This window comes from Takifugu flavidus, chromosome 4, assembly GCF_003711565.1.
Source record: "Takifugu flavidus isolate HTHZ2018 chromosome 4, ASM371156v2, whole genome shotgun sequence".
NCBI lineage: Eukaryota > Metazoa > Chordata > Actinopteri > Tetraodontiformes > Tetraodontidae > Takifugu > Takifugu flavidus.
Window position 1 is genome coordinate 11,758,292 of NC_079523.1, and position 27,930 is coordinate 11,786,221.

Sequence of the window (27,930 nt, forward strand, 5' to 3'; positions counted from 1 at the left end):
CAGATTAGCTCTCACACGCCCACATACACAGAAAAATAAAATCTGACGATTCTAAATTGAAAAGCACACCAGGGTTTAATTTAACATTCGGGCGTTTTTATTCTATTTAACACTTCTCATGTTGTTTCCCGGAGAATGTTGCGATTTAGCAGCGGATGGAAATAAGAAATAAATAACGAATTGCGACAACTTAACAGGTGGAATGACGCAGCCTTCAACACTCCCAGAATTATTATAATCAACAGCTATGACAGTAATGACTTCATACAACAGGTGTGATTGACCTCTTAAATTCAATGTTCATTAAGATGGAAACTAAATTGACTTTCCATTATAGTCTTTCTATAAATACGTATAAAATGGGTGCTACAGATAGAGATGGAACGTGAGGTTAGTTGTAGAAACACAAGCCGAGTTTAAACGCATTACATATATATTATAATATCCTTTCAGCTGTTTGTAACATGTAAGATGTAAAATAGTGTGTTTTAAATTAGTCCGCATTGTAATTTTTTATTGGGATTAATATATCAACGTGGAAACACATTACATAAAACTAAAAATAAACTAAAGGGTTCATAAAGCTCATCATTAAAGGTCAAGCGTCAGTTCAGTGGTTAAGACTTACATGTTTACCATTCTTTTCTGCAAAAAAGTAATATACTGTATGTAGTTGAATCCATCAAGTTAAAAACCCTGTTGATTGACTCCATTGTCGATTTAAAAAAATAAATAAATCACATTTTACAGATCAAAGAATACAGCAGATGGTGTTTGAGTAATCCCTCACAGGATAATCTCCACAAATATATGTCTATTATCAATGGGAAATTTACAAGTTTCACGTTCCCATAAAAATTAACTTTAATTTCAAGCCACAAAGTGATTTTAATCAACCCCCAAAACGTTTCATTTTAATCTTTTCGTCATTAAAACCATAGAGCGCGGACTCCACTGCGCGCCCTGTGCGCAATTACGCAGCAAGCGGGGCTCCTTTGCAGCCGCAAATGTGTTTCGGTCCAGGAGATGACGCTATAGAGCCGGTGACCGACTGCAGGTAACTCATTGTTTCTTCGAGTCGAAGTCTCTCTAAGAAATATCTCAACTTTTCTAAGCTCATATGTCTGTAAGTAGTTGCATTTGTGTGTTTGTTTGTTTTTTTTACTTTCAGATGTGACACAAAAGTACACGCATAATTACTGACCTAATATGCGTGCGTAAATATGTAGCATTCTACAAATGTAATGATTTATGCGTGGTAAAACAAATAAACAAACCACAATTAAAGAGCTTTATTACCTATAAATCCACAATTCGCCATGCAACTCTAATCCTGTCGAGGATTAAGACTGAATATGAGACATAATTAACCTTTTCCCCAAATGACTTTGTTGCTCAATTTGCCCCTGATTTCTAAAAAAAAAAAAAAAACCATAAAAAAATATTTATTTCTTTATTTTACGTTGAAGCTTATGTAACTTTAAGCTTTCTGGCGTACACGTGAGCCTTGTCAATTTCTTGTTTATGATGTCCATTTGTGGAGATTATCTCGTGAAGGGACCAGGGGAAACGCCATGAAGCCGTTTTCAATGACCACATTACAAAGGCATTTGTAACAAACGTCTAAGTCAGTTTACGTAATCGTCATTATTAATGAGAATCGTGCACTGTAAAAACGCTTCTACCCTTATGACAGTGCGCGCACCCTCCCTTTGCGCTGTCTCTCTTGACTTGGTGACAGACCTAAAAGCCTTTTGTTGCAATCCTAGCCAATGGAGATGGATTACGACACCGGGCAGCTGAGATATATAAAGAGCCCCCTTTTTGACCGCTCTTGCACATTTTTCAGTAACACTTCTGAACATCCGCACACCTCCATGGACTAAATTGCACAGAAGACACCCCGATCTGTCATTATTACTACAAGTGGGCGAACAATGCATCCAGCAGACAAGTAACTCAACTTTCAAACAACAGAATCCGTACGTGAATCACTGGACCTTTTTTTTGTTTGTTTTTCCCTGAAAATTGAGCCACTAACGCAACTTCGGGAGGTGACCGTGTTGGATTAGACGCGCTGATTCCTGCCGTTCGTGGGATAAAGCAAGGAGCGACGCACATCCGAGGAATATAACGAGCTTAACAGGAAAAGACAAGAAGGGGAAAAAGAAACAAAAAAGTTGCATTCTCTGGTGTTTACGCATCATTATGCCGAGTTACAACTTCTTACTGTGCTTGACGGTGCTCATTTCCCTGGGTCAGTCGGGGAGCGATGAGCCCAATGTGCTGCTGCCCTCTGCCAGCGAGACGCCCACGGATTCCGGGTTGTCCCTGCTGGACGAGGATGCTGGTTCCCACGAGTGCTCCGCCTGTGTTTGGAGGGAGCAGAGCAAAGTGCTAAGACTGGAGACTATCAAGTCCCAGATCCTGAGCAAGCTGCGCCTGAAGCAGGCGCCCAATATCAGCCGGGAAGTGGTCAATCAACTGCTGCCCAAAGCGCCTCCTCTGCAGCAGCTCCTGGATCATCACGACTTCCAAGGAGACGCGTGGTCCCAAGATGAGTTTATGGAGGAGGATGAGTACCACGCCACCACGGAGTCTGTGATCACCATGGCCTCGGAGCGTGAGTTATAGTTTACAACCTAACCAAACTCTCTCCAGATGCGCCGTGCGCCTCATTGCGGGGGGAAATGGCTCCGGCGTCATGCTTGATCGGTGCGATGAGTGGGGCTCATTAAAATCACTGTCTCAACTTATTCTGTTAAGATGCAGGGGGTCTACTCTTGGTAGCTACAGGGGGCTGACATGTTTACCCCAGTGTCTGTCAACTGTTGGCCACAGATGTCATATAGACAAGAAATCACATGAGCCAGATCAATAATAATCAGCATAATGGCTCCTGAACCCTGAAAGGGACAGATCCAATATGGTCCCTTGAACTTGTTTTCATGATGGTGATGATGAGGAGGGGGGTGACATGGTATCAAGCGGCTGGACTCCTCTGTCCACCTGCCGTTGATATTTACATTTTCTTCTTTTATTCGTGTGTTTGCTTCGGATTACAAATGCAAGACGGCCTCATAATGTTAAGTCTGCTATTCCCTGAAACTGCTCCACTTGATCGGGAGTCGCATCGCAATCCTTTAGGCCGTGTTTATTTTTCAATAAAAAGGCCCAAATACTTGTGTTACAAGCGCCCCCTTAATGATGGCCCCCTAACAATTTTCTCTCCATCTCATACTTTCCCATAAATCCAGATAAAGTGCAGGCAGGCCCCTCGGAGACATTTTATAAAATTACTGCTGAACCCTGGCAGCTGTGCTCTATCGGTCTTTTATAGGAGCCTCTACCGGTTTCCCTGCTGTTCATCGCAGTGAGAAAAAGTGTGTCCAAAAAGCTGCTATTGTTCCCCTCATGCCGAGCACCCCCCCCCTTGGCCACACTTGCCTTTTAAATGCGAAGTTTATGGGTGCAGCTCGTTTTTTTTTTTTTTTTTTTTCCTCCCCTTCACCACGAGTACACAAAGACAGAGAATCACTCAGGGTCGAGGGGAGTGTGTGACCTTTTCCTGGCGAATCGAGGGGTTCAACAACATTTACACATGTAATATATTCTGCACAAGGCGGGCAGAACACTGCAAATAATGTTTCCTTTTGACTGCTTTTGTGCTTAGTGTTACACCCAACTATCTGTCTATCTATCTATCTATCTATCTATCTATCTATCTATCTATCTATCTATCTATCTATCTATCTATCTATCTATCTATCTATCTATCTATCTATCTATCTATCTATCTATCTATCTATCTATCTATCTATCTATCTATCTATCTATCTCTCTCACTAGTGGCATAAGGACGAGTCATAAAGAATTTCATATGTAATTGTAAACCATTTAACTTTATGTGACAGTCAACAGCATTGTAATGCCTTTCACTGATTGTAGCACGCAGCAGCTTTCTCGGGTTTTACTTTATCACTCACTCACTCACACACACACACACACACACACACACACACACACCACACACACACACACTCACTCACGCGCATGCGCACACAAAGGTTTCTATAGTGACTTGCTTGTGGTTCTCTGCGTAGATTAGTCATCGCCATCTGTAAATACTGTCGGTGATTAAACACACACACGCGCGGTCCTCAGAAGGTAGTCATGAAGATTTGCTTCCGCCTCATTTGCATTGTCACACTCTCACATGCACAAAACAGCACGATGTCAACATTCGCAGTGCTGCATAGCCGCATGCTCCCAGTGGCTCTGGGAGCTGAGGAACGGCCCCGGTGATGAGTCTGTCGTGTTATCCACTTTTTTACATCAGTTGTAGTTCTTTCTTCATCCACCCCCATTTTCCTCCCCATTAGACTCCTCTCTCCTCATTTTCCCCCTCCTTTTCTTTCAGTCCTTATGGAAGAGGTGAGAGAAGAAGGAGAATGAGTGCATCTCTTTTTGCCTTTGGCACCTTAGTGATCCCACAGGATTAAAAGTGCCTTTTTCTGTCTCTCTGATAGAAGGAGGACTTCAAACACTATTCCCTGCTCACCTCGATCCCAATCATCCATTCATGGTTGTGCACGCTGCCTTTGATGGGCCATGTGGGTTCACACAGTACATACTGAACTGGACCCGTGCCAGGGTTGCTTCTTAGTATTCGCTCAAGGTACGTGGGTGCCGCAGTGGGGGTTGAGAGGGTCCATGCTTCCTGGCTTCTAATTACTATGAAATTTCATGGCAAAGTACAGCTATTTATATCATAATGCGGCACTGAAACATCTCCCTCTGTACAGTAGGGTGTGCAGATCTGCGCTCTGCAGGCTGTTCATGCATAGAACATGACACAGTTTAGCAGGTTATCAGGGTCATTTTCCAGAATGAGCCAGAAACACTTGACTGTTACCCAATCTGTTTGCATTAGCATATCAGCTAAACTGCATGTGCACTGATTGATTTATGCGTCGTGGTGGTGCATTAGCTTTCGTGCAAAGTGCAGTTTGGAATTCAGTTTGTTTTAGCCGCGGGCCGGTGAGGATTTGACCTCACTATTTTCCCTATTTGTCACCTATTTTTAAGACATTTAGGGCACGGCTTGTCACCAGCCTACTCCTCCCTTTTTTGTGCTGTTCTGGCTGTGGTAAACCTCAAACCAATCACCTACATCACCTGTTGTACTGTGCATCTAATAAAGGGCATTTTGGCACCTGCCCTGTAAGCATGGCCACGAAAATGGTGTTTACCAGCAGAGAACAGAGAGAAACCTGACACGATGATCAAATTCAAACACTAGCAGCAACTCAGCTACTATTGCTGGTTGAACCATTTTTCTCCTCGTGTTTCCTGCTGTCATGATTGTGTGTAGGCCAAAAAGTGCTATACTGGTATTATTACGTAATCTCGTTAAGACGAGGCACATTCAGTTCAAGTACACGCTTACACAACTCCCGGGCACATAAAATCCGAACAACTACGCAGATGCACACAAACCTATAGATATTCCTGCATGTGCGCGCTTGCGTAGACACTTTTGAGGATGCTCACACACCTACGCACACATACACACACTCACACAGTCACACACACACTCCAGAGAAAAGTTCTCCTGTTGACAAAAAGGGTCACAGAGTTCACAGCTATGTGATATATTGGAAAAGGAGACTATTAACCTCATCGGGTCTCTTTCTTCGGCGGAGAAGACGAACCGGTAGTAACTTGAACACTTATCCCCCACCACACACACACACACACACACACACACACCCGCTCACACACTCATCTACTAACCACTCCCACAAAAAAACAAGTCTTTTATAGTGTTGACCCTATAAAAGGGTCATTTCCTGAAGGTGCAGGAACCATAAAAATTAAGAGGGAGAGCGCTAAAAGGACAGAGCAGCAGCAGTCGGACTGCAACTTACTGACTAGTGTTTGCTGGAAGTTGATGACTATGTGAGGTTTTTATAGATTTATTTATTTCACGGAGGTCTCAGTTTGACGATGACACCTGTTCCCTCTGTGTACTTGCTAGCATCAGTTGAGTCCAGAAAATAAACTTTGCGGTTGGAATTGTTTGGATGCTGGGGCCACGGCTGCTTTGTTTATAAAGAAGTAAAAACTTAAGAAAGAAGGTCTGCGGGACTGCAGAAATTGCTCAACGCACTGTCAACTTTATGGGTAATAAAATTTCAAAGGGTCTGAAGTCTATTAATACTGGGACAAAATTTCCCCAGGGCCTCGGGAATCTCACTCCTTCCAGCCTCCTTCCCCTATTCCCACGCTCCCGTGTACCATCCCTGCAGCCGGTCTTGTCTCTTTGCATTTGGGAATAGCTTGCTTTGGAATTTAATGTATGCGCTACCAAATATTCCATGCTGCAAGAAGAGTGGCGAGTCTGGATTGTTTTAAGCGAAAAAGGCACGGCTGCATGAGAATAAAATTGCCTCTTTGTATGAAAGCGATCCCTGCTCGGAGGTGTCTTCTTGCATGTAACAGAGTTAGCATCTCAGCACATGCTTCGGGTGTGAAGAAGGGGCGGAGGGAAGAGAAGAGTGAGCCCGCAGGGAGCAACCTAAGCAGCCCAGGCCTATCCTAAAGGGACAGAAATCATGGAAGGATTTTATAGGTACAATTAAAAAGACCTGGAACAGATGTTTCGTTCCACTAATAAAGGAAATAATTACTTCGCACCAGTAATTAAGCTGTGTGTAGGAACATAAGTGAGGAGGAGGAGGAGGAGGAGGAGGAGGAGGAGGAGGAGGAGGAGGAGGAGGATGGGGCAGGAAGATAAAATGGAGATCATTGAGGGGATTATTGTAGGTGGATGTGTTTGGGCTCTGTGTGGTCATGTGTGAGGAGCTGCTCAATTTATAGCAGAGTTCATTAAACGCAAGAGGCATTTAAGCAGTGAAACTGCTGCATGGGCGTAAAGCACCATCCTACAAGAGAGCCGTGTTGAGAGAGAGAGAGAGAGAGAGAGAGAGAGAGAGAGAGAGAGAGAGAGAGAGAGAGAGAGAGAGAGAAGCACAATTAACCGCAGATTACCTCACAATTATCCGCATGAAAATTTAATTAGGCTCTTTTCTGCCAGGAGGAAAGCAGTTCGCAGTGTATTTATCACCTGTGGTTGCAGTTCTGCCTGCCAGGATGTTCATCGTGGAAGCTACTGCAGAGCGCTCTCCAGTGGAGCAGCAGCCACGCTTGATGTACAGCAACTACACCTGAGTCAAAAGGGGGAACTTGGGTGAGACTCCTCACAGAGTTTGGTGGCATTGCATCAGTTGGGAAGCTGAGGACTGGAATTGAAAGTCCCCACATGGAGAAATAATAGATGTTTTGATGAATGAAAAGACTTTTTTCTTCTTTTTTTTAAACATAATGGTACTCTGAAATACATTTGCTATTTCACTGATTTCATCTTCAAATTAGAAGTAAACAAACCAAAGCACTCTGATTCGCACCTCCAAGGAGATGATCAAGGGAAGTTAAAAAAAGAAGGCAAGAGCGTTTCGGATCAAATTCAGAAAGGGTAACGCTGATCGCTACAGCACAGCTCATCCCGGCGTTGACCATTTGGCATAAATAAGCAACATTCTCTTTCATCTGCTAGGTAGGATTCAATGGGTGGGTGATACTCGAGTTGGATTACCGGTAAATGAATACAGGGGAAAAAAGCCTCGGCTTTTTCTTCATTCACAAACTTTTCAGAAACAGAGCATTGTATTCTGAATCTAATGCGCACACACACACACACACGCGCGCGCGCGTGTACACATGTATACACACACCCCAACATGGTTCCTGCTGTCCAGCTGTCCACCTTATTGCAGTCGGCTGCACATTGGCTCCTTTCATCCCGTGTTCTGGGGGAACTCTCGTGTGGACGACCCTCTTGCTTACGTGGTCAACAGTTTAAAAAAGAAAGAAAGAAAAAACATCCCCACAATGAGCAGGTTGCAGTTTGGAGCTGTGTGTGCTGTGTGTTTATGTTCAGTTCCATCTCCGTGTGTGCGTGTGTGTTCAGTGGGCTAGAACAGGCAGCATTAGGGGTTGCCTTTTGTTGCTCATGGGGGGCTACTGTGCTCAGTCCTAATAGGAGTCTTGTGCCTGCCGTGGTCCCCAGGGAGGGCTTCTGAATGAGGGGGTCCAACTTCACACACACGCTCCCCCCTCTCCATCCCCAGCTCGAGCCTGGCCTCCCCCAACACCCTCTCCAATCCCTTGGGACTGCCCAAGAGACAAAGAGGGAGTGCGGCTGGGGTGGGATGGGATGTTTGAGGGGGTGCACTGTGGCCCCTGTCTTATTAGAAGGGTCGTGAACGTGTCATGATGATTAATATGCCGAGGTGCGTGGGGATACCCCAAAGTCACATTTATTCAACATGAAGGCTCCCAAACACACACTCACCACAAAATGGCACATTTGCATTTCCCATTACAAAAAGAAAATATAGATATATATGCAAATGAAACCCCTATCTGCGTTTACACCATCATGCATTATCCATTTGTACATTAACAATAAGTGACCACCGTTTTACGCCATTGTAGCATCAGATGTTTACGACGCTCATTTTTGAGAAAGAACTTAAATTTGCTCCTGTTTTGAATGATTCATCATGCTTAACCTTTATTCTTCAATGCAGCTATAAAATATATATCTAAACAGGAACAGCTTTATAGTTTCTTTCCATGTGAAAATCATAAGGCCGATTTTAACAGGTCATTGTGCCATTTCACTGTACCGACCTATGAGCAGACTCACATGTGCTAACCATTCGTTGTATAACTACACCTTTAATCTCCATCTGTTTTCTACAGTTAAACAGCCTCGTGCTCCCACCCTCCTCAGTAAGATTACAGGTATTATTAAAAGCATTTAACTTTGAAACAGGCTGCTGTTATTAAAATGGACAGATGGCATGGTGAATAAACCCTTATATTCTATATGTCTCCCTATAGGAAGCTGTGGGCTAACTGTGGGACACAGGTACCCCAGGAGTCCACCAGATGTTTGATGGGCCCACCTGCAGGCTTGCTACGTGCTGGCAGTAAAACTCATGCACTGCATATGTTGCAATTATACCGCAGGGAAATAAGCTGCTGTAATAATGATGTGGGCTTCAAACATAAGGATGAAAAGCAAAAGCCTCTTTGATATAATCCAGCCTCTGTCCAATACCCACTTACAAAACTTTAACGCGGGACACGCTGAGCGAAATTAACGGACTAATCTGTATTTCCCTCTTCTGCATGGCCGCGTGAAGGCCCAGCAGGTGGTGCTGAATGCATCAACTCACTGTAAGACTGTTAAAGCAATGACCTTTTTTAACGGGAGAGTTAGCCGTTAAAAAGAGAACGCCGGCTGTGGCTGTAATAAAGGTCACCCATCAATAATGAGTTACACCAGCAGAACCAAAGTTAGCTCCGGATTAAAAGTCCCCCTACCTGTCTGATCTTTACAAGCCAGCGTTGCCCATTTGGGGAAAGCCATGTCAAGACGTTAGGTGTAATTAAGCGAGCAGGGTTTGACGCTCTCCGCTCCTGCACTTATAGGATCTATAAAGGCGCAAATTGATTGCGCCTATCAATGCAGCCATTGTTTCTCATGATGTGGCTCATATGTTGTCCATGTGTGTTTAATAACCAGGGTTTTAACTGGATGTAACTGGGGTAACTCGCCCCGCCATTACGCCTGCACGGTCACTGCGGCGTGTTTTTTCCTTCTTGTGGCTGAAACACAGAGATTTAGGAAAAACGATTGCGTCTCGGCCCTTCCTCGAGAATTCCAAACATGGAAAATGAGTAATCAAAAGTAAACCCTAAGCAAACCGCAGCATCATTCAGTGCCACTTTGTGCTGATGAGCAAACACAACACCACCCACGGTAATTGCTGTGACCCCAGAAACCAGGAACATTGACATATTGTTTGTCCAGCGTGAGACACTGTATAATTTACACTCACTAATGACTGTCCATGGAAACACAGGCTGAAGGCCCACGTCTGTCTCTCACTTGGCCCTTATTCAACTTTCGCTCTGTACTCATCCAACGGAGAGTCCATCTGTACATCATAACCCCCCTAATGCATGCTGGTAATTCGATTACAGCCCACTTTTACTGTTAAACACAACAACAGTGTCCTCTCAGTATTGGCTGTCCAATCTCCACCCTAATCAAAACAAAAATGAGCCATGGCTGATGGGAGGCTGTTGTGTCTCACAGATTTTCAAAGATTCAGCGACTTAAAAAAAAGGCATGTTGTGAAGAAAGACATATTACCATCGCCAAAGGGTTGACCTTGACCTTCAAACTCAATCTGGCTATTAGGGCAGCCCCTCCCCAGCACCCCTGAGATGTAAAGAGGCTGACAGTTTTGACCCCTGATCCCATTTCTTAACTAGACTGAGGTGCCAAATAACCTTTTGACCCAGGAAGCATTTTCAGGTCGCCTGAGCAACCTCAGATTTAGCAATGATTGGCAGCTCCATACAGTTTTTTAAGCTGTTTTTTATTTATTTTTTTATTTTTTTAATGGAGCTGCAACAGTACACCTCTGCTAAATTCGCGCTAGAGAAAAGCATGTCTGTTTGCTTAACATTCCCAGAGAATTGGCAGATTGGATATTCTATTGTAGCCAGTTGGCACATTATTATGCCAGATAGATGCGGAATAAATTTCCGTAAATAAATGAAGCCTTTACATGGAAATGAACGTGTGAATGCAAAGGATGGATGTCATTATATCAGATTGGGGTCTATGTAAATGAAGCGTGTGCAGATTTGACATGTGGTGCAAATCACAGAAAGACCAGAGCTGAAGGGATCATGACAGGAATAAATCTGCCTATTTTAGGAGGTGCCTTATGTTCCTTGACATAACCTTTAATCCACATGCTGAAAATAAGTTCGGCCTCTATAAAAAAAAAAGAGAGATGTTTTAATTGTGCTGGTTGTGATGTGGGGACACAGCGTTTTATTATGACTGACCCAGGGGAATCTAAGGTTACCATCTGGCCACTGGCCACCTTTACTGATCCTTGTTTTAATATGCAAATGTATCTGTTTGTCCAACCTTAATGTAATCACAAACGCGACCTGACTAGATGAAGCCAACAAATGTGCTCGTACAACACCGGACGGGCTTCATGCCGTTGAGAGTTGGGTGCTTTTCAATCTTTTTTTTTCTTTTTGAAACACAGCTGGTTCATATTTATGCGGTCGTCTCTTTTGCTGGGTCCATCTTCCAAATGGTTTCTTCATGCCAGTGAATCAACTGCATCCTTTTGAATGTCTTTCCTGAAGACAACACCAAACTAAACTCAGGAAGTCACGCAGGAATTGTTCTGTAAGGTCCAAATATGAGTGGTGATAGATTAAATAACAAAGCAATGACTGAATCATCAGATACAGGTCACAGTGGTACATTCTAAAATACTCTCCTTGGTTCTCAAAAAAGGGAAAAGTCATTGCTTTAATATTACCAAATCAGCTCTGCACTAAAGGAGAATTTATGAGATCAGAAGTATAGTCCCCCCCCCCACCCCCATCCAACCCCCCCCCCACCGCCCAGCATGAAGAAATATCTTTGAAAAAGCTTTCACTCACTTGAAGAGATGTTTTCTTCCAGTTTTTCCTGGGTTAGGGTTAGGGTTAGGGTTAGGGTTAACCCTAAACCTTAACCCTTAATCTGATCACTGTAATCGGATCGTTAAAAGGCCAAACATTGATGAGGCTGTATCTGTTCAAACATCAATACAATTAAGGTTTTTATTTATTCAGTTTTTAATCTCACTAACAGTATTACAATTTACCCAAAAGTAATTTTCATATAGCTGGAAGTGACTTGTTTTGCTATATTCTTAATGAAACCTGCTTTGATTACTCTTGCTTTCTATGATTACTTCAAAAACAACAAATATCTCTAAGTAAAATTGTCTTCCTGTCCACAGCGGAGCCTCTGGTGCAGGTGAATGGCAAGCCCAGCTGCTGCTTCTTCAAGTTCAGCCCCAAACTGATGTTCACCAAGGTTCTGAAGGCCCAGCTGTGGGTGTACCTGCGCCCTCTGCAGCAGACCTCCACCGTCTACCTGCAGATCTTGCGGCTGAAGCCAGTCACGGAGCAGGGCAGCAGGCACATCCGCATCCGCTCCCTCAAGATCGAGCTCAACTCCAGGGTTGGCCACTGGCAAAGCATTGACTTTAAGCACGTCTTGCAGAACTGGTTCAAGCACCCCCACACCAACTGGGGCATCGACATCAACGCCTTTGACGAGAGCGGCAATGACCTGGCAGTTACCTCGCTGCGACCTGGGGAGGAGGGACTGGTAAGGACCCTCAGACCTGTCACAGCAGCAGGGGTGTAGTCCCTGACAGAGACTTGCAGGTTTAGTTCCAATGCATTGAGAATGCAAACAGGCACTTTTATTATTTTATTTTACAAACAAGTCCTGCAAATTCAATGTTTCTGTCACATTTGTTTCAAAGTTGAAATACCTTTGAGGAACATTGCATAAAAGCTTAATTATAATATTATCACAGCTTGATTTTGCCAAAGCAACAATTTACAGTCTTCCTTGAAATAAGATCATTTCTCTGAGGGTTAATGAGACAGTGAACTGAATATTACAACGCTGGTATTGTTTACAATGCCCTCAAGTTCACAAACCTTATTCTGTGGCGTCCATGTCTCGGTCATAAACTAAATCGGCATGTAGACAGACTCTTTTGTCCCCTGTTGTTGGTGGTTCCTACCCTGAGCAGAAAGGAAGGTGATCTGTAGTGCCTCTGACAGCTGTGTCAACAACAATCACACCTGGAACTGCTGGAACACAAAAGTTTTCCACTTCAAATTTAGCAACCGCCAGTTACGTTTCACGGGAGGTTTGCCGAATGTGAAGCAAACCGTCTGTGGAACCCTACAGAAAAACCACCACAGAGAGACGATTTACACTTTAACTCCTAAGTGGCAAAAACCACATCGGAACACCAACATAAATTAAATAGTATAAACAGTAAGCGCTGACGTGAACTTTGTCAAAAGCAGCTCGCAGCTACTCGTGTGTAAAACATAAATATTTACTTAGAGCTGCATTGACACTGCATGGCACTCTGTAGAAAGATCAGCTCCCCCCCTCGCTCATGTCAGGAGTTCACCCCAAACACAAACATATAATCACCCTGTTAGATTAAAGACATCGGCTGTAAATCTTGACGCTTGAAGGCTGCAGGCTTGAAAACAACCATCAGTCAGATTTAGGCATTCCAGATATGAATGCAGCCTTGTGCAGCGCACATGCACCATTTATATGCTGGAATATCTGCTGCAGGGGCTTTATCCATATTTAAACATGCAGCTACATCAAAATGATATAGAATAGTTTTTCCAGATGGTGTTTCATGTACTCCTGACCTTCATCAACACATCAGTGAATTCACAGCGTTTATCTACACTAAATTTAGCACAGAGCAGAGAAAACATGAATGTTCGGTTTAGCCTTTGCCAAAACCAAAATTCTCACTGCAACGTCCACTGCTGGTCCTCTCAGAAATAGGAATTAATATAATGTTCATACAGTTGAATTTAGGCAGATGACATTTTGATGGTTATGAATCTGGATGATAATCCCAGAGTAACTGCGGCTAATGGTTAGGTATAACATCTACGTTGAATTCTGTGGGGCCGGTGAAGCAACACCAAATATTTACCAAGTGGTCATTTGGGTCAGATTTTCACAACACAAGTCGGAGGTCAGCTCTGGTGTCTTGGCCAATAAATCGCTGCCCTCTGAGCACGCAGCAGTGCGCAGTATTATTCTAAGTCAAAAAAAGAGAAAAGATCAGAACACAGGCCCGGTGTGGCAAAATAAAACAAAACACCAGCGAAGAGAGCGTCAAACTCTGCTTCACCCGTGCTGCTCTCTGCCTCACCAAAACAGCCTTTTGGCGTATTTCCTCTTTTAAACGCGTCACAAAAATAAACCAAAACCAAACAAAAAAAGGGAACCCTGTTCCTGGGCCCAGCTGGAATCACTGCGGAGAGAGAAAGGCTTTGTAAAACAAACATGATGGGGTAAAATATTTGATGTGCTTGCTTTGCCCAGAGGTCAAGGTTATGGTAGCCTGCAGATGACCTTAAGGGTCAAGGATTAAGCCACGCATAAAGAGGGAGCCTAGGTTCTGTCCCATGAGCTGCACATTGGTGCTGAAATGATCGATTGTAGTATTATTTTAACAAGTTCTATCAGGATTTCTTTTTGTTTTCACTGACAACCATTGGTTGATTATAATGTAAACCATTCGGAAGTAGCAGCATAAGAGTATCGAGCTATAGAGTCAAGAGGCTCAACCCTTCCAATGGTTTTATTTACATAGCGGTACATACATTTATTCACCTGCACATGCTGTTGACAGCCTTAATCCTACATTTGTTGTTTTAGTCTTGCAAAATTAGACCACAACACTTCAGTTAGTCTTGGGTATTACAGTAATCTGAAGGTTTGCTTTAATAGGTAATGTCTGCTTCCTCTTTTGCCTAAAAATGATGTGCTTACCTGTATCTGCAGGAAACAAACCAATTGCCCCCTGGTGGTAGGCTGCAATAACAAATAAATCATGAAAATAAGTCATGAAATAATCCAGGATTGGATTAAATTATAAATATGCCAAAAGTCCAAATCAAAAATGGCTACATGCAAATTTGTTAATCAGTTTAGCTTCTACCTTGGTTGCTTGCCTAGTTGCTTCTGTCGTTCTCTTATAACCACCTCTTTCTCTTTTTCCTGCCCCCCCTGATTCCAGCAGCCGTTCCTGGAGGTGAAGGTTCTAGAGACAACCAAACGTTCACGGAGGAACCTCGGTCTGGACTGCGACGAGCACTCCACCGAGTCCCGCTGCTGCCGCTACCCCCTGACCGTGGATTTCGAGGCCTTCGGCTGGGACTGGATCATTGCGCCCAAACGCTACAAAGCCAACTACTGTTCAGGCCAGTGCGAGTACATGTTCATGCAGAAATACCCGCACACACACCTGGTGCAGCACGCCAACCCCAGAGGCTCTGCGGGGCCCTGCTGTACCCCGACAAAGATGTCCCCCATTAACATGCTGTACTTCAATGACAAGCAACAGATCATTCACGGCAAAATCCCGGGGATGGTTGTAGATCGATGCGGCTGCTCTTAGGCTGCAGGGGAGACGCACACTTATGTACAGCCATCATCGCATCAAACCACCCCAAACCCCCCTATGGAGCTCTCCTTTGGTACCAGAACCCACTCCTAGGCACCAGATTTTTCTCTTGCTCAGCCACAAAATCATTTCTATGGGTTTTTTTTTTCCAGTAATTCATTTGATTCTTACTGTAAAGAGCAAAAGAAAAAAAAAGCATTTCAAATGAAACCTGAATCTATAAGGACTGAATGATATGACTAGAGTACTTTATGAATAACGCTGAGAGGCTGTCCATGTGGAATGGGGGGTGGGGTGGGGGGTGTTTAAACTTTTTTTTTCCTTTTTTTAATGGCTTTTGTGAAATTGGTGGATTGCGAATATGGGACACATAACAATATTGTAAGCCATTTCAGGCCTCAATTTGGAACCAATCATGAATACATTCAAATACAGTAGCTTTAAACTACAAAATGTTTGCATGGGGGCCATGAACACAAGTGTTTTGCAATCCATCAACAACAAGAAAAGACATGTTTCGGGGGAATTTCCCCAAAATTGTTTGCAATTGTCTCAGAATTGTGCTCTGAAGATGTGCCGAGGAGCTCCAAAACCAAACCTGAACCCTCTATTAATGTATAACACCTCGGTGTGACATTCTTGAGTATCTGCAAAACCTTTCAAAGCTACTTTGATCTTTTTTATTTGCAGTCTTGTAAAAGTGAAGAAAGAAAAAGGGAGACAAGAGGTTACTCATTTTGACTCAGCTGTGGCAGATTTCGTGCCGGTCAGCCTATAGTGTTCTGCTGTCCCGCTAAAATCCAGATGAAGGTCTTGAGGAGAACCATGATGTACTGTAGATTTAGTCATTCAGCACTGTCAGGACAAGGACGGAGGAGCAGAATACACCCTGCTAACTGAAAAACTAGAAAAATACAACTTAATGCATTCCAGATCTGTATTAAATGTATAAACATGTAGACAGACAGTAACTTAAGAGGCTCGAGCATGAAAATAACCAGAATCCTGAAATAAAAGGAAAAAAAAAATCTAGAAACGGGAGTAGAAATTCGCACTTACTCACAGCTGTGCTAAAAACACACATAAACCAATAATTCTAATAAATATTGCTACAGATGCAATAATATCAACCACAGAACATATAAATGCTAAGAATATAACTCAAGCGCTGACGAGTTTAGTAACATACTTGTGTTACTAAATGCCCGCATCTACCCCCCACCACATCATCATCGCCATGGAGAAACTATTGTTAGTGCTTGAGTAGTATTAGTCTGATGAAGTCTGTCTTTGACTCCTGGATGTCAAAGCAAAGATATCATTTTTTCCTTTTTTTTTGTAAACGAAAGCACTATGCTGTTGGATAAAGGAAGAGCCTTCTTACATTATATATAAAGGATATATATGTATATATTAAAGAAAAGGGGTACAAAAAAGACCTGTTGTGGGGCACTCTACCTTACCAACAATAAATTTTGCACTATGAGACGTCCACGGCGTGAGGAGGTAAAGTGTTGTTTGTGCGTTACAGAGCACAAGAGAGTTTGTACAGTATAGGAGAAAAAAATCTTAAAGCTTCTGGTGATCAACCATAAACTAGAGAGGTTATCACTTTTGTTTGACACCATCATTCCTGACTTCTGTCTGAAGCGGGGGCCTGTCCATACACTCACACACTCCCATCCACATTTGGAAACTGGGCGTACTCTACCAGCAGCCTGAAAGGCCTCCTTGCCCACTTTGGCTGATCAGTGCATAAAAGTGTCTGGATCAATGACTATAGAATGCTTTAACTGGAAAAAGGCCCGCCCACCATCTTCGATCCGTTGAACCACGTTAGAGAGACTGCATCCATTTTGATGTAAGCGATGTGTTGACTGTCTTGCGTAGACATGTTTTTACTGTACCTATGTGTGTATTTTAAGTGAAAGCACCCATGTAAGTATGGGAGGAGTATCCAGGGATCGTTAGCCAAAGTAGAGGACCACATGTTATGTGCTGTAACCTTTGTGACCGCAGGAATTATGCTAGAACATTTCAAAGGGAGGGAAAAAAGCTTGCCCGGGGGAAGTGGTTGGAAGTAATTCAACTGGTCAGTTTTCTATTTATTAATATTAATTACAATGTATTTTAAAGTATGTCTACCTCACGTTAGTCTCCTAAAATCCCTTGCTTTTTTTTAAAAAAATTTGTCATCAATTAGTCTGTGGCAACATTTATCTCGAAACCCCCACCCGCCCTACGTGATAAAATGTCCATGAAAACCACAGGGTCCCCTTGCTCTCAGGTTCAGAGTGACTGATGGTAGCAGCTCTAATAATGTGCGCTCAGAAGAAACGGTTAGTTGCGCCCACATCTACGGCTCGGTGAGGAATTGCATCTTGAATTTTGTGACTGTATGCGTGAGAGTGTTTTCATATAAATATATGAGAGGAAGAAATATCTATGTAAATATCAACCCAAATGCTGACATTAATGATGTTTTGGACAGGTTCACCGCTTCTAATATTTGTTTTCACACTCCCCTCCTGCTACCCCTTCATTCCTCCAACCTTTGTGTAGTTCCAACAAAATCACCCCAAGTTTGTAGTTTAATGGATGTGCATATGAATTACTGTTCGATTGTTATTTTTGCTTTCTTTTGTTATTTACTGTCATTTTTCTTTTGTACAATAAATCATTTATTTAGCTTATAAAAAATGTTGTTTATTTAATGTCTCTTTACAGATTAGAAATCATATAATTTCCTCAGGAAACATTTTAACTTCCATTAAATTTAAATATATGCATCTATTTAAATCTCGTGATTTCAGTGATGTACAAAAAGTAGACTTGAGCTGTTGTGAAAGTCCAGGGTTTATTCGAGCTGAAGGTCATTAGCAATCAGGCCAGCGGGCATGCAGAAGGTCAGGTCACAAAGTGGATCCAAGGTCTAAACACACTTAGATAAACACAGATGAAAGGAGGGAATAAGAAACCAGAGGTGCTGAGAAAAGAAAGACAATAACACAGGTTAAAAAAAGGAGGTAAATGGGATTCTTAAAACTTTCCTTTCTCCGTTGATGAAAACGGGTCATGACAACCTCAAATGGAACCCGACGAAAACTTGCATGTGTGCTTTGTGTTCATTTACCAAAATTTTTTAACTGCCATTTCAAAGTGCCCTTATTTATTAGTTCTCCCATACATTCAAAACACTGCAGATTGTGGTATCCCCTCCCTCCTCCCAAGAATAGAAGTTGCCAGTTAGGGTGCTGGAAACAGTAACTACTACAAAAAGGAGCTACCATGGCAAGAGACAAGTCATAAAGTGTAAGTTTAATGTCTTTTTATTATGTTTATGCTACATGCATGATGATCCGTGCCAACATTAAGAAGAATTGTTAGATAAACTGAGCTGAATTCTCCCCTCCAGGAAAAAAATAGTCAAGTCTGTTTGAGAGGGGTCAAATCATGGGCATGCATCAAGCAGAGGTAACATCTAAGGAGACTGCAGAAACTACTAAAATTAGGTTAAGAAGTAGCCTTAAGAAAAACACAAATCAGCGAGGCTAATCAAAAAAAGGCTGCAATTTGCTGGGGAGCATAAAAGTTGGATTCTGGAGCAATAGAAGAAGGTCAGGTGGTCTGATGAGCCCAAATTTACCCTGTTGCAGATTGATGAGTGCAAATTAAGTGCTCTGATCTGGGTTGCTGTTGTTGCGCTGCTCCAGGTTCAGCATCTTTATATGCCCAAAGAATGAGGTTGGGTTATTTTATCAATGTTTTTTTTCTTGACATGGGCATATTCCAAGATAAATTTGACATTTAATAAGCCTATCGAAACAACGCCACGGAGAGTGCGTATCATAATCAAAGCTAAAGGTAACTGTTGAAAATATTAGATTGATGACTTTTTGGCGGTGACTTTTTTGTTCAGGTAGTGTTCGTGGACGCTTCCTGGTTCCATATCCTTCAATTTCTTTCTTCATGTAGGGCCAGTAGATCAGTCTCTAGCTATCAACCCTCTCAATTCCTTCATGGCCCATTTCATCATGATGTTTAAGGGCCATGGCCCTGTTCTTTTCAGTTAAGACCAATTGCCTTCTTTGAAGCAGTCTCTTTACTGCACCACTGGCTCCTTTCTGAAATGGATGTGTTAGTTTGGTGTACTAATCCCTAGGTCTGACATCTTCATTGATTATGTCCTCTGTGCCTTCATGAAGTCTTCATGACTGATGGTTGACCGGGGACCAGGTTTGTGCAGCCCTATTCCTTGGAACAGGTTTAACGTCATGACATATCTCACATTCTTTTCCTTTGCTACATAATTACCATCCCATGTTTTGGGACCGTCTCCTTTGATAGTTCTGTGCAGGCAACTACCTATTCTGTCAAGTGGTCGTCTAGAAACTATGAACAACATATTAGGTCTTCCCTCCAGCAACTCTTGACCCATAGGCAACAGCCCTCAATTTTCTATCCTGACACTGGAATATAATTATAATAAGGCCTGTTGCTGATACATCAGTGTGTAACACAAATGGCAGGTCAAATTTCAAATAGGCTAGCACAGGTGAGCTCAATAAGCTCTTTTTTAGATGACCAAGGACCCCTTGGTGTTCTGGTTCCTACTGTATGGAAGCTCTAGAGGACAACTGGCCCCCTTCTTCCCTTCCTAGTCTTGAGTGGTAGTCATGTGGCATGGCTTTACTTCACTTGTAAGAGGTCATGTAATAGCTTTTCAATTCTAGCAAAGTCTTGCACAAATCTCCTGTAACAGGATGAGACCACAAGTTTACGGACATTGCCTGCAGTGCTTAGATTTCTCTCTCTTAATTCTTGAACAGCTGCAAGATCCTTGGGATCAATCCTCACCCAAAGAAGTCTCCCAACATATTGCACCTCTCTCTTGAATAGTTTACACTTGCTGAGCTGGGGTTTGATGCCATGTCATTGGTGAGCCATCAGGATCAGACTTTATCCATCCACTTTTTCCTGGAAGGATTTTGCATAACGCAGTACATTCTCCAAATAAGGGATCGTGCATTCAAGGGGTCCTCCATACACCTCTGGAACATGGCCACTTGAGAGGCCAAATGGAAGATAGATCCATTATAGAGGGAGTGATAAACACTGTCAGGTGTTTGGATCCCTCTGGGGTGTACCCATGGTGATGTGCATTCTCCTGGTTCATGATAGAGAACCAGTATTCCCTCAGTGTGTTTATCAGGTCTTTGAATCATAGGAGGGGGTGTCTGTAGGGGATTGTTTTGCAATTGAAGAAATGATGGTTCATGCAGTGCCTGAATGTTCCATCCATTTTGTACACACACCACTGGAACAGCACAAGGTGAATTTGCCTTTATGACCCATGTTTTGGCCAGCAGGTCTAGAATGTATGTGTTGACCTCTTTCTTAAGTGACTGCATATGAGCGTTGTGTCACAGGATGCCATCCTGATGTCGTGGTGCGCTGATGTCATTGAGCCTCTCGCTGTGGCTGTAGACAAATTTGAGATGGTTGGACATGCTGATATTGCACTGCTGGACAAGCCGATGTTGACTTTAGTAGCCAGATGTACTGGACTGCTGGACACTGAGTCTCTCACGCTAACAGCAAACAGGCGTCCGGGACCAGCATGACCACTTTGCTCTGACATCTTTGCAGATGGTCCACAGGTTCATGGCGTACTAATAACGTCAATCCTGGAAGCTACGGCAATGTATACAGTGAATAAGAATTTGGAATCCTGTGTCCAACTCTGGGCAACACTGTAAAACTGTAAAACAGTCTAAATAAAAAGAGAGGCAGAGACATGACATTTGTTGCTTTTCAGTTATACAATGTAATATAATGAGAGTAAGATGGCAACTTCACATATACAGATAACGCTGAAGCTATGCTGCTGTCTCATACTGCCCCCCACTGTTGTGGAAGCACATAGTAGGCTCATGCGTTTAAACTGTATACACCATTAACTGGGCAGCTACTGTGTTGTCTTAAATAACAAGGAGATGGCAGGAAGATAAATAAAAACTATAATAATTTTTGACATTTACGAAATGTCCAAAATGTTCTTAGCTACAAACAATGGCAACTGGCAACATGGATGGCGAAACGCTTCCGATTGATTAGGAGATAGTTGGAGGGCAGCGCCACACTCCAAAACAACATGAAAACATCAGCATTGCTTGCACGCTGCAGGTTGCTCCATTATTTAAGTTAGGTTAGATAAAGTTCTGTTATTTGGGCACAAACACAGTTTGATAATCCATCATTGACAGCCGGATTATTAGAAAACATTGAAAGACAGCAAAGGTGGTAAGAAGCACATTCACCACGAAGCTCATTGGTTCAAGAGAGCAATCCGAGGACAACGGTTCAGTGTTGCCGATTGGCTTGCCATTATTTGGATGTCATATAAGATTCAGTCTGACCCAATTAATATGCCACTGGATAGGAGAGCCTCTCATCAACCTAATTTGGAGAATCAATAGGGGACAAATGAGAATGAGAACAGAGCTCTTCACGGACACAACCAGACAAAGACCACCCAGTACAAGCTTGTGAAGAGTGATGCCAACAATGACATAAACCTTTTGACAAATCCTCACTTGACATAAACAAACATTCACACAGTCCCTTGCCCCTCGAGTGCATCAATGTGCCAGAGGCATCATCAGTCATACCCGCCCTACATAGACAAGGGAGGACATTGATGGATGTTTTTATTGTTTTGGCACATAAGGGTGAGTTGTACAAGTTGGACTAAAGTGTTAGAAGTTGAATGCTGCTTCCAGATCCTTAAGGCCCAGCTTCATTATATATGAATGCTAAACGAAAGGTTGCTGCGGATAAAAGTACAGTACTATGAGAATATTAGACATTCAGAGCCTTGAAGAAAAGTTCCGGAGGGGGGCTGGGAGGTTTTAGGAGGAGCTTTATGACAATTATGGCCATAAAGTTAAGAAAGAAGGTGAATTGGGGGCAGCTCTCAATTGCTAGACACAGTAATCAGTAACACCTTTATGTCTGGCTTAGTGATTTGGAGCGGTTCACTGAAGATCACAAACATTGTTATTGGAAAAAGAATCTCACATGACGATAAAAAAAGAAAAACAAAACTGGAGACAGAATCAAAAATCAGGCAGGGAGACATTATTTGTATTATGTCACTTAGTATTTCCAAGCTGTCTAGCAAAAATGCTATTAAATCCTCTTCCTAAGGTGCTTTATTTGTTGATTTAAAAGATTTGTAACTGTTTCTGCCTGATGAATTTAGTGTCACTGAACTTTTCGTTTCATAAACAACAAATACGCTGCTTTAAGAGTGAGTGAGTTCATTCCTTTCTTGGCTTTGTGACTTGAAGCTCAGCTTTGCTGCAGCTCAGAACACAAGTGATGGAAAAAGATTTACTTTTTGGACCTTAAAGAGGAAGCTCTAAACCCCACTATTCTGATGTTTGTTTCCTGTCTAGCAACATTTGAGATCTCAAAATCCAGCAAAATAACAGATAACCTTGATACATGAGCCAATACCTGGCAAACTATTAGTTTATTAATTGATTTGCAGAATCTAGATCAGATCATTTCCAGAGGGACTGACTTTTATTAATAAGAATCCACTAAACATTCACGTATGCCTATTAATAACCTTAAACTTATTGTAACACATGTGACCTGCTGCTCATAAAAGCATGTTGATTAATTAAACCTTAAAGCATTAAAAGAAATCCTCCTCCTTCTCTGTCCCGAGTCCTTTGAGAGCTGTCGTCTGGATTATGTAATCAATTTTTTAAAAAAAGAGGAGAGTTATATGAGGACACAGCTGCACTCCCTCAATGAAAGATCTGGGTCAGTGATCAAACCTCCAAAAACACAACCCGCAATCAGATCAGTCTTCTTTACACACGTCCAAAATCTGACGTACAAGGAAATTAGTGAATCTGCCTTCCCCTTCATTTAAATCCATGTCACAACCTCTCGTGTTTTATGCACACCTACAAATATAGAGAGGCATGGTCACATTTTCCAGCTTGCTATGTTAAAAACAGCAGATTGTTGGATGATTGTATATATTTACAACTTATTCAGTGTAACATAGACTGACAATGACAATGACCACCACAATATATTCCTTTTTCATTTATATCTCTAATATTTTCTCTAATATCTCTAATAATTAGAGTTGTCAGCCTGTCCTCTTTGACTTATAAAGGTCAAGTGAAGGTTAAACATAAATGTATTCTGATCTCACACTGGATTTTTACAAATCGAATATCCCAAAATGGAGGAAAATACATTGTTGGTTAAATTGTGGGCCAAAAAAGGGTTGTTTGGATGTATCCGAGGCCTGAGCAGTCACTGAAAGGCACTGTGGGGTCTCCATAGTTCACATGGCAAACTCTCAAACAGGGGTGGCCACCCTCCCTTCCCTGCCATGCCTTAGCTGGGGCTAGTGTTGACACAGTGCTGGCCAATCTAATTTTGATTGTCAGGAGCAAGGAATGGTGACTCTCCCCCCCACCTCTGAGATCATCAAGTTCATTTCTGTGGCTGCATAGGGATTTTTTTTTCTTCTCACCCGCCCTCCCTCCCTCAATTGCCCCCTTCTCCCCTTCTCCACAGCACTAGAACAATATTCAGCCGTTCCATGGGCCTCTCAGAGTGAGCTCACTGGAGTTAATCTCTCAGGCCTCTTCTCTCTATTGCTGCCTCTCTCTCGCTCACACTCTCTCCCTCTCTTTCTATTCAAAAAGCCATCCCAGAACAGCGTGAATTAGTGACAGTTATTATTCAGACTAATGAGTAAAATCTCAAAAGGCAACAAAAGTGGACTGTGACATCTCCTAGAGCAGCATTCATAAATCATTTGGTCTCCAAAGGAAGGGATTTATTAATATGTGGGTGACAAAGCAGAAAACCTGGGATTTGGAGAGCGTCAAACGCCACAGCTGCGACGAAAAAGAAGAAACAGGAAATCGCTAATAGGAAATAAATCTGTGAAATATCAAGACGCCTTCATTGTTTTTCCTGACCTGCACCTGTCAGAAAAGACAGATGGTCCCCTGCACTTCTGTTGTGTGCATGAGTGTGTATGTGAGAGAGAGAGAGAGAAAGAGAGAGAGATAGTATTGGTTCACGTAAAATAATCATTCACAGCATAAATAAAACATTATTCAATATTTAATATTACTGAATAATGACATTTCTTTGTTGATTCATTCATTATTCATGCACTTTCTCTTCATTTAGCTCCGTCCATCATTTCAAATTTACGTATGCATGATGAGTCCATGCAAAAACGATGATTTAATGTCCTTTGTGTGGGGCCAAAACTACGACATTTGGTGGACACTTCTGTTTTAAGTCGCCATAATCAGATTTAAGTGGTTGCCAACGTTAATTTTCTCATTCGAGGTCCCCGTCAGTGAGATGCGGCGAGTCCAGCAATCGGTGGCTCTGTGGCGTAAAAGTGAGATGTAATAATAGGCGTGGGGGTGGTGGGGTGGTGGTGAGTGATTGAATCAAAACTGATAATGAAAAATAAAGATGAATAATCATGATTCATTATGGTAAAATAGCCATGTACCCGCACACCTTTGAATGCAGCGTCTATGACAAAAGCCAAAGGTCAAAGTTTTAATATTGAAACACTCACTTTGTTCATTAATAATATTCGTGGAATAAACTCTTATCAGAAAGGAAATGCATATATTTACCCTATTTATTCGTACATAAAAACCATTCAACAGGGATTAAAAATAACGCCACCTGAGACAGAATTTTTTCATTTGCTTTCAAAGTGGCCTCATTTCTATTTCCATGTTATGTGAGAGCAGGAGCGCAGCTTGTCAGAAATAATCTGGAGTTTATCGAAAACAATATCAAATCGAAGGATCAAAGGTGAAAGGTCAGATTTATGTTGTCAGGGGCATTAGGTCCACTGGGGCGAGGGGGTGGGGGTGCATTGGCTAAAACAAAATGATTTAGACAAAACTGAAACAATGGCGAATGTCTCCTGCGTGATTGACAAAAGGCATGCTTAAAGTAAAGATATAGTGACAATCAAAGAGGGGGGCAGGGTAGGGAGTTGGACGAAGGTACGTGATTTGCATTCTGTCAGATGATTGCCTTGTGGATGAACAGCATTAGGCCTCCATTCTCTGGTCGGTGCGCGGCGCTCCCTACCCCCCTCGCTCAAACGCCTCTTGGTACCCCTTGGGAGGAGGTCTGTTGCGCTGTGGCCGCACTAAATCAACATCGTCCTAATGAGGTGTCACACTTGACCCCCAGCAGCCTCAGACCCTCACATGGGTGTCAGAGCCACAATGAGCGACCCTCCATCTCCAGCGCCTGGCTGACACATTTTGATTCATGAGAAAGCCTGGGCCCTGTCAGGTCAAAATTACCCCTATCAAAGCGCTGCCACCGACGCATTGATCACCCCCACCTCTGAGCGTGCCCTCGTATTTTTGAGGTCTCTACAGTCAAAAATAACATCTTCCTTGTTTGTTTTTCACATCTACATCCTTCGTTGTCACAGTTTCCATCTGTCAGAATGGAGGCGGGTTTTCTCAGTGGTGATACTCCTGTCTGTCAATGGCCGGCGTCCAGCCTCCTGCCCCTAATGGATCCAGGAGTCCCCTAGGTGTTGGTGAGCCTGACCGTTGACCTACTGACCTAAAACACTCTTAATGTGAACAGGTCCCGGCTGCTAATAACAAACCTGGGAACCAAATCTGTGGGGCCTGTCCTGCTGAGTCAAAACAGACCCAGAGATAGAAAGTCTCCAGCGATAACTGGAGATGTAGCACCTTATTTCTATATCTAAGAGGGAAGCTCAGTCGGCTGTGGTATCTATCTGTGATGTCTTAAAGTGCACGTTAGTCATGCATTACGTTTTGTAGCCCTCCACAATTAAGCAACCGAGAGGACTTCAGAGGAGTTCTGCCTCGGCTCCTCACTGTGGGGTCGTCTGGTTGATCGTCTCCTCTTGGTCCCTCAAAACTTCCTGGTGATTATTATAATGACATGAGAATTATCTGAGCTCATTACTTATAAACTTGTTTCATTTTCTGGAATTAGGCAGAATTCCATGGCTGTCCAAAAAGAATGAGTTGAGATTCAATAAGTCATGAGATATGTACACACGCGGACTTGCACACACACTCCTATACACACAAACCCTTTTACTTCTATCTTTATGAGGACTTTCCAAGGCATATTGCCTTACCCAGAGCCTTACCCTAACCTAACCACCCCAACTAACCCCTGACCCTAACCTAAATCCAATTCTAACCTCAACCAGACCTTTAAAATTGTGAAGACCTCACTCTACTACTAGGCTGTGTGTTGTGGTACTCAGTACAAGAACCCTAACCCTCTGGTATTGTTTAGAAAAATCTGGTAAAATCTTTAAAGTCTCTACGGTAAACATTTTTGAGGCCCCACTTTGCCAGTAAAATGCAAGACCCCCCTCCCCAACACACACACACACACACACACACACACACACACACACACACACACACACACACACACACACACACACACACACACACATACACACAGCAGCAATAACAAAGAAAACACTGGTTTCTTTGTTAAAGCATTAAAAAAAGAAGAAAAAAGAAAAACAAAACTACTGCTTGTGGATTAATTGCTGTCTTTAATGATACTTGTTGATAAACAGGCCATTAACTAGACTAATAAAACATCCTAAAAGGAAACATCCTAAAAAGGTCTAACATGCCTCGTTAGTCTCCGGATTTATATCAGATTGATTACTCCATAACCCAACCTCGTTGAATGGAAATCACTTCTTCAGTTTTGCAATGTTAGAGTATCAAATCTGGGTTAAATACATTTCCACAATGTGTTTTTTATGTGTAAAAATACCTGTTGCGCGAATTTGTAAATGTCTGCACAGGTAGGAAAAACAAACAATAAAGCTGAGACCTGGACTTCCCGTATCTATAAATGAACGTTATCGGCTACGGGGGGTAGATCTGCTGCTCTGCAGACCACAAATTAAATTCACAAAATGCAAAAATCGACTGTCTCTATGTATAGGCGCCTGTTTCCCGGTTGCTCGGCCCGCTACCACCAGCTACGAGCAGTGCTTTGGCGATAATGATTCTCTCGCTGAATAATTTAGCCATCACAGTCTCCCTGCTGACACAAACCTGATCCAGCCGCGGGGCAACAGGCATCTCCTGCCTTCTGTCAAAGTGCCTCATTAAGTTCTCATGGAGCCGCCGACAAATGAAACACGACTCCTCTCTGAGCAGTTAAGCCACGTGTTTACTAAATGCTGCGAGATGAGGAGATAACCCGCCCTCAGAAAGTCACGTTTTGGCTGACAGTGGTGCCAAGAGAGGAACAAGAGAAGAATGTGATAAAACAGACGGGATTAGGAACAAGCAAGCACTTTTTTTGGGGGTGGGGGTCACCTTCAGGGGTCAACATTTATAGTCGCCATCTTCCTCTCCTCAAAATGACTCGATTTCTTTGTTCCTCTTTCTTCATGCCCAGTCCCGATTGATGCAAAAGCGGCTGTTCGAGGAGTAACTCCCACCAGTTTTTGAAGCGTTTCAGGATGTCAGACCGGTCAGAGTTGTTTCAGCAGCCTCCCGAAAGAGTAGACGTTAAACATTGGACGGTGGGGATACCATTGCCGCCTCTGCATTTTATTTTCTTAAATAAAATCTCACCGTTTTATACTTCAGCCAAACTTGTTCGCTGGGTGCAC

The 27,930-nt window shown here is 42.7% G+C and overlaps 1 protein-coding gene and 1 long non-coding RNA gene across 3 annotated transcripts; one reads left to right on the top strand and one right to left on the bottom strand.

Moving 5' to 3' along the window:
* Positions 1-74: 74 nt before the first annotated feature.
* LOC130524966 (uncharacterized) lies at positions 75-2,368 on the bottom strand. Its single transcript, XR_008950296.1, has 2 exons — positions 2,231-2,368; positions 75-2,138 (listed from the first exon to the last, which is right to left on the bottom strand). It is a non-coding gene; the product is annotated as an uncharacterized LOC130524966 (long non-coding RNA).
* On the top strand, positions 2,132-17,894 carry gdf11 (growth differentiation factor 11). Of its 2 annotated transcripts, none has more exons than XM_057031563.1 (3): positions 2,132-2,623; positions 11,961-12,334; positions 14,808-17,894. In XM_057031563.1, the coding sequence occupies exons 1-3, from the start codon at positions 2,209-2,211 to the stop codon at positions 15,186-15,188; spliced, it is 1,170 nt and encodes a 389-aa protein (XP_056887543.1). In that variant the 5' UTR covers positions 2,132-2,208; the 3' UTR covers positions 15,189-17,894. The 2 variants fall into 2 exon arrangements, with proteins under 2 accessions (XP_056887543.1, XP_056887544.1); XM_057031564.1 differs by having other exon boundaries at positions 14,811-17,894.
* Positions 17,895-27,930: the final 10,036 nt, after the last annotated feature.